This window comes from Cavia porcellus, unplaced genomic scaffold (genome assembly GCF_034190915.1).
Source record: "Cavia porcellus strain 051 isolate PalLab524CR breed Dunkin Hartley unplaced genomic scaffold, mCavPor4.1 scaffold_3, whole genome shotgun sequence".
Classification (NCBI taxonomy): Eukaryota; Metazoa; Chordata; class Mammalia; order Rodentia; family Caviidae; genus Cavia; species Cavia porcellus.
In genome coordinates, this window is record NW_026947486.1 from 122,035,941 (window position 1) to 122,048,012 (window position 12,072).

Below are 12,072 nucleotides of genomic sequence, written 5' to 3' on the forward strand. Positions count from 1 at the left end.
CTTAGCAAAAATCTATGGGACCAGTTTAGAAAACATCCTTCAACTTGTATGTCTCTTCTTTAGTAACTTAGCTTCCATTCTGCTCATTAGCTACAGTTCCACTCTCCTTGTTACATTAGGAGTTGAGCTCAGACTTCTAGTACAATAGTTTTTAGTAAAACCTGTCCAGCAAATTTTAATAGTCAAAATATTTTCTCTCTTAACAGTATTGTTTCTGTTCTCTATTTGTTTAAGTTTTTTGGCACAATTTAGGTATATATAATAATCATTCATTATAGGAAATTTATACCTGTACATGATACATCTTGATTCCTCTTTTACCCCATTCCTATTCCCATTCCCTCCCTTCAACTCCCCTTCCCCTCCCTAGTCACAAAGCTGTGTTTCCATTTTATCTTTCTTTTCTCATTTTTTCTTTTCCCTTATTTCCCTCTTCCCTCTTCTAGTTCCCTTTTCCTTTTCAACAATTTCTTCCTATTTTACAATATCTGTTTTACATTTGGTTCATATTTACACTTTCAGTTTCTCACTCCAGAGAGATAATGATGAATTTACATGTGTGTCCAATTTACATGTGTGACCACTTACAGTGGTCTTCAAGGTCCATCCATTCATCTATAAATGTCTAAATTGATAAAAAAAAGGTGTTATTTTTACATATGATGAAATTTTGCTTAGCCATAAAAAAGGTCAATTTGAGGCCATTTATAACAGTATTGTTTCTAACATCTTGTTCCTTAAGTTTTTCTTTTTTGATGCTATTGAAAATGTAAAGTTTTACTTTTGTTTTTGAATTGATTATTACTAATGTATAGAACTAAAATTGATCTTTCTATATTGATTGTATTAATCACCTTTTTGTCACTGTGACTAAGTAGCTGACATACACAATTTAAAGGACATGTTTATTTTGACTAATGGCTTCAGAGGTTTCAGTCCATGGTTGACTGACTCAAAGGCAGAAATATTGCAGAAAGTCATGGTGGAAGAAAGCTGCTCAACTCATGGCAGCATAGAAATAGTAGGTAAAGAGACCAAGAGGAAGGGATATGCCCCCCCCAGTCCACCTAGACACACCAGAATTATGCTTTGTTAATCTTATAGGTGTCTCTTAAGCCCATTCTAGAAAATTACCTTTACCAGTGCTCCTCTGTGTATGTGTGTATTTAGATTCAAATTACTGGTTAGTGTGTTGCTTTCAGCCTGAAGGAATTTCTGTAGTATTTCTTACAAGGCAAGTCTACTAGCAATGTATTCTCAATTTTTGTTTATCTGGAAGTGTTTTTATTTTACTTTCATTTTGAAAGGTAGTTTTATTGCATATATGATTCTTGGTTGAAATTTTTTTCTTTCGTCACTTAGAGTATGTCATCTCACTGCCTTCTGACCTCTACTGTTTCTGATGAGAAAAGTCATCTTTTACTCTTACTGGTTTTCTCTTGTGTGTGATGGGTTGCTTCTCTCTTGCTGTTTCAAGATTTTTCTTTGTCTCTTTTTCATCTGGGATATGTCTACTTGTAGAGCTCTTCCTGATTCACCCACTTGTAACTTATTGGTCTCTTTAGATATGTAAATTAAAGGTTTTCATCATATTTGAGATATTTTTACTAGTATTCTTAATTTTTTTCTCCTTTCTTTAGCTTTTCTTTTGGTATTCCCATTACTCTTATGTTGGTGCAGTTAGGGTGCCCAGCATTTTTCTGAGGCTCAGTTTTTATCCATTATTTTTAAGTTTTTATCCATTATTTTTCCTTTCTGTTCTTCAGCCTGGATAATCTCAATTTATGTATCATCAAGTTTGCTGATTCTTCTGCTTGCTCCAAGCTATTGTTAATTTCTTCCATTGAGTTTTAAATTTCTTGTATTGTGCTCAAATTTTATGTGGTCCTTTTATAAACAATTTTTAATACTTGATTGATCTCTATGGTGAAACATTGCTATCATACTTTTTAAGTGTAGTTTCCTTTAGTTCATTGAACATATTTATTATGGCTTTGAAGTTTTTTTTTTGTGCTCCACAGCTAGATTACCTCAGATCATTTTTTGTTCCTATGTATGGCTCACACTTTCCTGTCTCTATTCATGTCTTATAATTTTTTGTGGAAAATCAGACATTTTAGATGATGTACTACAGCAATTCTGGGTACTAACCCCTCACTCACTCATGGTTTGTTTTTCTGTTTGCTTGTTTAGTGACGTGGCTGGAGTTTTCCACTGAAGTCTATTTCTTCCATACTGTGCATCTTATAATATTGTACCTCAGAAGGACGAATTTTGGACATGCACATTGTCATCCTGGAATAGCATAGCTGATGTAATCCAGCCCTTTGAGTGTCTCATTTCTTGATTTTTCCTGTTAAGCGTCTGACTGCTCTGCCACTGTTTCTTGCTAGGCTACTTGCCTTCTCTAGTTACAGACTAATTATTCTATTGATTTTGATAGTACCCAATACATAACTTGTTCCAGTCTAATCTAATTAGATTTGGGCTTTCTCATTTGGGCAATCTTAAGAGGTTTGAAGTGAACCCGGAAGAGTTCTTCTTACCTGTAACTTTCCCTCTTTCTGTTTGTTAAATTTCTTGCTGTTGTACAGTTTAGTTTTTCTTGTGAAGCTACCCATATTATCTTAGTTGCTTACTTCCAAAATCTCCATTGTTTTTAAAATGCTCTTAGGTTTGAACTTCCAAAAAATGATTCTCTTAGGGAAAGTGCCCTGTCCTTATTAAGCCTTGGTTCTCCACTTGGGAAAAATTCAAATCCCTGCCTTGGAGCTACTAGTAGTGGCTGTTGACAGTTTCCTTGGTGTGATACCTTTTCCTTACCAGTCTTTACTCTTCCCTTGTCCATCCCAGCATTGAAACTCCACTCCATGAGTGAATGCAAGCAATAGTAGTTAGGACACTGTATTTTTGGATTGTTGTTTGAGGAACAGCTGTCCTATGGGTGGAGGCTGGGTAGAGGAAGGAAACCTCAAACCTATTAGCTGTTCTTTTAATGAACAGAGCCTCTATAACGTAGAACTGAATGAAGAGTGAAATAAGAAATGCTGATGTGACAGTGACCTTCCTTGGGAGAAATAGTAGACCTTGACTTGTGCCTGAGAAAAAGTAGCCCTCAAGGGTATACTTGCTATGAGTAGAACTTTCATCTCACTGAACTAAGAGAGGGAATGGGTTATGGCTTAGTGCCATTGACTTATAGTTCTTACCAAGTGCACTCAGGGGTTGTGTGGAGAACAATTAGAATCAGGACATGGAGTTTATAATATTATTTTTATAATGGTCACTGGGAGTTAACACAAGAAAATGCAGGAAATCTATCTGTAACACCAAAAACAGAATATGTCTTAAAGGGCCTAAATCCCACAGCAATGTCCCACATGAGTCCAGATGAAAACCCAGAGCTCATGACAGTGCCTCCCACGAGTCCCAACTGGAGGTCCAGAGCCCACAAAAAGGACTCAGGCCTTCTTTTATGGATCCATGCTGGGAAAGCCCAAAGTTAAGCAGTGAAAATCAGAAAGTCCATGCCAGCGGGGTGAAGGAACTGTGCTGGTGGGATGAGGGTTCTAATCTGGAGCCACAAAGTCACACTCACAACAAGATCAGGACTGTCCTGAAAAGCACCACAGCCATCCTCAGCCAAGCCCCAAGCTCCTCCTCCGACAAGCACAGTTGGGTACATGCCAGGAAGTCAGTGTGACAAGTTCATCCTGGAAACAAGTGGCACATGTCTTCCTCTCTGGAGCCAGGAATCAATGCTCAATATGAGGACCAGAGCTTCTCCAGCGGAACCAACGGCTCAAACAGCAACTTGTAGGAAAACTCAGAATGCCTCAATGCAATAATGCATTAATGCTTCAAAACCCTCCTTCTCCTTCTCCACCTATTTATGCTGGCAGCTTTCCTCAAGTGGAGCATCTTTGCTCAGTGCCATGATGATGTAATCCAGCTGGTGTTAAGTTGACCACCAGTTCTTAATCCATAACACAAATAATTAGTTAGTTTTCTTGTATAAGTGTTTCTCCTTTTGTTATATGCCTTTCAGATATATTATATTCCAGAGAATATAAATGGCAGGTGTTATTTGTTTGTATAACTTCCATCACATAAGATAGTTTTGCTGAGGAGAGAATATGAGAAGTTACTTATATCACAATTCTGAAAGTGCCTAACTCACCATTTTGAGATCCTGTTTTTTAATCTCAATTCACACATTAATTCAGGAATATACATATTATAGCTTGTGGGTCAAGTCTGGTTTGCTGCCTGTTGTTCTACATGAAGTTTTATCCGAACACAGCCATGCCCATTCATTTACATATTATCTATTCTGACAAAGTAGAGTAACTGCAACAGAGACTGCATGGTGCACAAAACCTAAAATACTTGGTACCATGTGCTTTACAGAAAAAAAAAAAAACTGGTATCCCTACTTTAGTTGAAAAGCTTTACTAAAATATCCTTTCAGCGTATAAAAAACAAAGGTTTATTTTGGCTCGTGCTTCTTGAAGTTCCAGCCCAAGATTGAGAAATTTTCATCATGTTAGACCCCCTGGTAAGGGGAGCATATGTGGCAGAACAAAATTTAGTATCTTTTACTCGTTATAGGTACAGATACTTCTGTAATAAATAAGAGCTGTCAAGAATACCAACTTTAATTAAAATCAGATTAGGATTAAAATGAAAACAAATTTGTTTATTTGTAATGTAAAGCATAATTTTTGTCTGATATTTTCAGATCTGGTAGCTCAGCGAGGAGAAAGATTGGAATTATTGATAGATAAAACAGAAAATCTTGTGGATTCAGTAAGTATGGAATATTATAACTTTTTAAGATGTAAAATAAAATGATTGCAGATGGTAGCTATAATAAATTGAAATGCCTTAAATTCAGTACTGTGGTAGTTTTTTTTTTCTTTCTCATGTCCAGTGTGTGATTATACTGTGATAAGAATGATAATGAGCCATAGAAAAAAAGAAGCTATAATCATTACTAGCAATTAAGGAAGATTTGGTTTGGAAGACATACTCAGTATGCAGAAACAATTTTCTAATGTTTTGCATTGATGCCTAAATAGCTTGCAACCTCAATTCCAGGTAACAATCTTTTATCTATACAAACATGTAAAATATAAAACAAAGATACAGGCTAGTTGTGACCTTGTATGAATCCTAAAAATTGTATAATTCATTTTCTTATATATAGTGGTAGCTTAGATCTTAGCTTGTTTTAAGCCAAAGATACAGGTTGGGGAATGCCAACAAAGCCTTAAAGGAGATGGTGTACCCTGAGAACTATGTATTCCACAGTTTTCTCTGTCTCCACATTTTCCATGCAGTTACATTATTACATTATTAAAACTTTTGATAGATATATGGTGAATAGATGGTGGGCAGAAATGAGTTACAATTTGAGTCCACAAAATTACAAAGTTAGATATACAGTAGAATTTTATACCTTGAAATGAATCTGTGATTGTGTTAGTCAGCTTTTTGTTGCTATGACAAAATATGTAAGAACAATAATTTAGGAGGGTTAGCAGAGTTCATTGCAGTCCTAAGTCAGTCAGCTCCATTGCTATAGGTCTGTGGCAAAGTAGAACACCATAGTAGAAGGATGCATAGAGGGAGGCTGCTCACGTCATGGCAGCCAGGAAGTGAGGTGGTGGGGTGGGACCTAAACAGTTCTTGAAGTATTCTTTTCTGAATGTCTTTAGTTGTGCTGTTCTGTCTGAAAAACCTGAATCGGTTCAAAACTATTCACTATTATGGTCATTTTAACTTTTTGAGGAAGAGCCAGAAATCACATGGTATCAGATCCAGTGAATAAGGTGATACCAGCATGTTTTTATTTGACAGAAATTGCTGCAAATAGTTGATTAAAGAGGTGTGATGAAAAATATGTTGAATAATGAAAGTAAAAGTTTGTCACAGAGACATTTTTCAGTGTAGGATTTATTTTGGGGGAAACGTGGGCAGTTACTTAGATTGTTATCCCTTTTAGCTATTGTGAATAATGCTACAGTGGACATTGGTATAAAGTGTCTATTTGAGTTCCTACTTTCAATTACTTTGGATTTATATATTGGAATGGACTTCCTGTGTCATATAGTAATCTGAAATTTGGAATTTTTAAGAACCACCAAACTGTTAACGTAACAGTTACACCATTTTACATTCCTACCTTCAGCCTACAAGGATACAAATTTCTCTGCATTTTTGTCACTACATTATTTTTCACCTTTCATTATAGTAATCCTTGAGAATGTGAAGGATTATCTCATTATTTTGATTTATATGTCCCTAAAAACTAATATTTTAAGAATATACAAGTTTGATATAGTATGGGAAGGTTATGGGTACTAGGGGAGATCATAGTAAGACTTAGAAGGAAGACATTTATTGTACTCACAAGTCCTAGAGATAGGGTGACCATGGGCCATGCAGGATAACAGGGAAAAACACCAGGGTGTTAACACAGGAGAAGAAATGAGAAACCAAGGCCAAAGACTTCCTTAGGGCTTCTACAGGAAAGTCAAGATAGAACAGATTAAAAACGTTTAGAATTGACCATTTTTGATAGTTTCAGTTGACTTTGAGCTATTTGGTTGATCTCCAGCTATGTAGTACCTGATCCTGGGATGATTAAGGCATTGAAATATTGTTTCTTTAATTGTATTGGCCAGAGAAAGGAGCTATAATTTTGAATTCATACATTTGCATTATCACAAAACATGCAGTGTGAGACCATTATGTTAAATGAAACAAATCAGACATACAAACTTAAATACTGAATAACTTCTTTGACAGGAAAAACCCAAAGTATAAATAAAAAGCAAAGTAAAAAAATAATAGGAAAGAAGCAGATAGATTTTTTTGCAAAAGGAAAGGGGACCAAGATACAGACAGAGAAGAAAAGAAGGAGCTGAAAAATAATTAAAATGTGTTATGTAGCTGGGTATGATGGCACACTCCTGTAATCCCAGCACTCAGGAGGCTGAGGCAGTAGAATGTTTGCAGGTTCGAGACCAGTCTGGACTACAAAGTGAGCACAAGCCCAGCCTGAACTGCATAGCAAAACCCTGCCCCAAAACACACACACACACACACACACAAATGTGCTATGTACCATGCTGTTTTTATTATAGCAGCCTTGTAGTATAATTTCAGGTCAGGGATTAGGATTCCTCTTGCCTTGTATCTGTTGCCTAGGATTGCCTTTGCTATTCTAGGTCTCTTCTAGTTCCTGATGAATTTTTAAAATGTTTTTTTCTAGATCTGTGAGGTGGTATTTATACAGTAAAGTACTACTCAGACATAAAGGTTGATAACTTGAGGCTTTTATAGGTAAGAGGATACAACTAGAAACCGTGTTCATAAGTGAAATAAGTCAAACTCATATACAAACTCTGTATTGTCTTGCTACTGTAAGAAACTAAAATTAAGTAAGATCTAAAAAATTACAATAGATAATAGTGAAAGAGAAAGAAATTACTCAAAGGAAAGTCATGTTGTTTGATCAGTCTTGCATGCCTGTAACTGGTAACCTGAGCAACTATTTTGAAGATAATAAAATGCAATATACTAACCATTGTTAAATTCCTATATTGTTTTGAAATCCTGTATCAGTATTGTGTTGTTGTTATTGTCCTTTGATTGTTGTTATTTTTCTTTGTTCACTTGATTGCTTTTTGTTTTTTCTATGTTCTTTTTTTCTCTTTTAAAAAAAGGATAGGCGGGCGTGGTGGCTCATGCCTATAATCCCAGCATTTGGGAGGCTGAGGCAGGAGTACAGTTGCAAGCTCAGCCTGGGCTACAAAGTGAGCTCAAGGCCAGCCTGAATTGCATAGTGATACCTTGTCTCAAAAAGCCAGAAAAAAAAGATGTGTTATGTATGTGTACCAGCTCCCCATTACAAATGTAATCATTATGTACTACAAACATGAACTAATCAAAATCAAAACCAAAAAAGGAGAAAAAAAATACATACTCTCTGTTGTGCCCTTTGCTGTCTCCAAAATTAACTCCCCTTAAGAAGGATTCTTTATCTCCCTAGCCAAGTTTTAATTAAAGATATTAAGACATAGTATTCAGAAAGTTTTTAAAAATATATAAAATATTTAATGTTGAAAATCTTTTCATGGGCTTGTTTGACCATCAGTACATCTTATTTGGAGAAATTATTCTAGTCTGTAGCCTATTGTAATACTTTTTTAGTTGTTATTGCAATGTAGGTATATTTATAATATAATTAAATATTAGCCCCTTACATATATATGCTTTTAGCAAATATTTCATATAAGTCTCTGGGTTGTATTTTCATTCTCATTATAGTACCATGTGGTATACAAAAGTTTTAAAATTTGATGTCCATTTTATCTATTTTTTCTTTGAATCTCTGTACTTCCAGGGTTATATCTAAGAAACCATTGTCAGATTCATGTCATAAAGCTTTCCCCTGTTGTCTTTTAAGTGTCTTGTAGTTTTAGGTCTTTTTTTCCATTTTCAGTTAAATTTTGTTTATGATATACTGTAAATGTAAAACTTCATTCTTTTGCATGTGATTTAACTAATGTCATTTAAGAAACAGTTTATTGCAGTTCTATATATTAGAAAAATATTTCAAAGGTAAAATTAAAATATGAAAGTTCTATTTACAATAGTACTTGAAAAATTAAAATTCTTAGGAATAAACTTAAGAAGATAAAGAGCTGGTATGCTAAAAGCTGTAAAACATTGTTAAAATAAATCTTTGATTAACATTTATGCAAGAGAAAGAAAGGAGAATGCTATTTGCAGATGACATAGTCATATATATATATATATATATATATCCTAAAGATCCCACTAAACACTGGCAGAAGTAATTTAAAAATTCAATAAAGTTATATGACATAAAAATCAATATACAAATATCAGCATGTCTGTGCTAAAAATGAATTATCTGGAATAGAGATCAAGAAATCAACTTTATTTGCAGTAGCTATAAAAACATAAAATACCTAAGAATAAATGTAACCAAAATGGTGAAAGATGTCTGAAATGAAGATTTTAGAACTTTTTTTTAAAAAACCAAAGACAAAAAAATGTAGAAAAACATCCCAGGTTCATGCTCTGGAAAAAAAATCAATATTGTTACAGTGCCCATACTACCCATAATAGATTCACTACAGTCCCTTTCAAAGTACTGGTGTCGGTGCCCACATGCACACCAGCCACCATTCCCTTCCCACTGCTGCTAGCCAGTGCAGCTGAGGAAAGCAGCAGTCAACCCAACAGCAGTGTACCCAATGACCACTATCGGATACTCATAGCCAGCACTGGCCAGGAGAACCAAACATTCATATTTTGGAGAAATTGTAGCCAATGCAGGAAGTGCCTGGGATCCTATTACCTGGTTATCCCAAAGAACTCAGGAAAATGTCAAGAAGAAGAAGCAAAAGCCAGTCTCTGGCCTCTAACCCATGCACAGCAAGTTCGAGAGATGTAAACATGGAAGAGATTGGGAGGTGCACACCCAAAGTTTCTGAAGTAATGGTAACTGAAGTAAAGAAACAATTTCATGAGGCTATAAAAGAAATTAGAACAGAAATACTATTTCATGTGAAAGAAGAAATGAAAAAATGAAATAATTGCTAAGCATCTCTAAAGACAGAGAAAAAATTAGAGGAACACAGGAAAATGAAGAAAACCTTGAGTCAACAATATAAGAGAGATTTAGAATGCATGAAACAGATTGAAAGAGATATCCAGGAAGTTAAAAACTATTGAAAGCTGGCAAAACCACTCAAAAGAAACTGAAGATACACTTTCAGACCTTGAAGACAGGTCTGCAGCTAGCCATCATGAAAAGAAAGATCTCATAAACAAAACAAGGAACCAGGAAATAACAACTCAAGGGCTGCAAGATGATGCAAACAAAAATAATTGAAGAATAATAGGTGTCAGCAAAAAAGCAGGGGGTCAAAACAAATGACATAAACAATCTATTTACAGAAGTAATAGCAGGAAACTTCCCAAGCATGGGAAAAGATATGACATACAGATTAAGTGAAGCATATAGAATTCGAACTAGCCATAACCAAAATAAATCTACACCCAGACATATAGTAAGCAGGATCCCAGAAATTCAGTAGAACATAACATTAAAAACTGATAGAGCAAAGAAACAGATTATCTATAAAGCAAGACCCATCAGAATCACAGCAGATTTCTCAACACAAACCATCAAATCAAGAAGATCTTAGAGTGAAGTATTCAAGTCCTGAAAGAAAATAACTTCCAACCCAGATTGATGTACCCTGCAAAACTATCTTTCAAAATTAATGCAGAAACAAAATACTTCCATGACAAAGAACAACTGAAAGTACTCATGACTACCAAACCAACCCTTCAAAGAATAGTGAAGGACATTCTAGAGAGAGATAAAAATTACCATGGTTCCAGAAACAGTGGCAGAGAGAGATCACCAAGCAGGGTAGCCAATTGACTGGAGGGGGAAAGTATGCAAGCCAATGGCAGTAAAATATTATGGCAGAGATGAGCCAGTGCATGTTGGCCATAACCATTAATGTAGATGCTCTCCTTTCACCAGACACAGGCAGAGTGGATCAGGGGATAAGATCCATCAATATGCTTTATACAAGAAACACATTTAACTTGAAAGAAAATCCATAGACTGAAAGGAAAAAAAGAGAACAATGCTCCGTGTGACAGGAAATCAGAAATAAGTAGAAATAGCTTGCCCATCAACTACTAAATACATAAGAAAAATATGGTGCTTTTATACAACAGAAAGCTACTCAGCTATAAAAAAAAAAAGATAACCTCAAGGCTCTTGTAGGTAAATGGATACAACTTGAGATCATGCTTATGGGTGAAATGGTTCAGTCACGTGGCTGAACATCATGTTGTCTGCCTATTTAAAAAAAACTAAAGGTGTTAGTGGGATCCAAAATGCACAATAGATATTGTGAAAATGAAAGGGGAGGCAATGTCTAAAAGAGAAGGCAGTGGCCGTTTTTAATCTATTATCATGTTTTGAAACCCTGTATTATTTTCATTGTTCTTTTTAGCTTGGTTTTATTCTGTTTTTTTTTTATGATTTTATCATATTTGATGGCATAGGCAGCTATTTCAAAGATAAAAAATAATGGTAGCCATTATTGATTTCCTGTTATCTTGTTTCAATGCTTCATAATGCTTTCAATGTTTTGTTTTGTTTTGATTGATTTAATTCTATTTTGTTTTGATTGATTTTATTATGTCTGATGGTATAGGCAGCTACTTTGAAGATAATAAGAGGCATTACGGTAGCCATTGTTTTCCTATTATCATGTTTTGAAGTCCTGTATTGCTTTCATTGTTTTGTTTTGATTGGTTTTGTTCCATTCTGTTTTGTTTGATTTTATTATGTCTGATAGTATGGGCAGTTATTTTTAAGATAACATGAGGCATGTTGGTAGCCAGTATTGATTTCCTTTTGTCTTGTTTTGTAATCATGTATCATATTCATTGTTTTATTTTGATTGACTCTATCCTGTTTTATTTCACTTGGTTTTATTTGCCTCAATATAAATAAGTAAATTAAAAACCCAAGTACCAGTGTCATTATTCACACTACAAAAATTAATTCTAAAATACATATGGAACCACAAAATCCCTAAGTAAGTAGTCTTAGTGATCTTGAGCAAAAAGAACAAAGTAGGAGTCATTATCTACCTGACTTCAAACATGCTACATTGCTGTAGTAATTTTAAAAGCTTGGCATTTACATAAACAGAGCAGTGGAACAGAGACTATGCTGTAAAATACTAGGGAATAAACTTGAAAGAGCTTGTATACTAACAACTATAAAACACTGCCAGATGAATTCCTAACTTAGGAATTAGGCAAGAAAAAGAAAAGAACTCCAAGTTGAAATCATGTGTGTGAAATCCCTTTCTACCTTCCTTCCAAAAGGACATTTTTGGTTGCATTTAGGGACCCCCTGAATAATCTAGGAAACTCCTTATCTGACAATTCCTGATATAGTCACATGTGTCAGGACCCTTTGTCCAAGTAATGTGA

The 12,072-nt window shown here is 34.9% G+C and overlaps 1 protein-coding gene across 2 annotated transcripts in view; it reads left to right on the plus strand.

The window, feature by feature from the left end:
• The window catches only part of Vamp7 (vesicle associated membrane protein 7), a 50,305-nt gene that overhangs the window by 30,187 nt on the left and 8,046 nt on the right, over positions 1-12,072 (plus strand). Inside the window, exon 6 of one of the 2 annotated variants that reach the window (XM_013141158.3) lies at positions 4,742-4,809. The exons of the other annotated variant lie outside the window; for it this stretch is intronic. Within the exon in view, the coding sequence (XP_012996612.3) occupies positions 4,742-4,809 (68 nt within the window). The remainder of the gene's footprint in view (positions 1-4,741; positions 4,810-12,072) is intronic. 2 annotated transcript variants of the gene reach the window in all.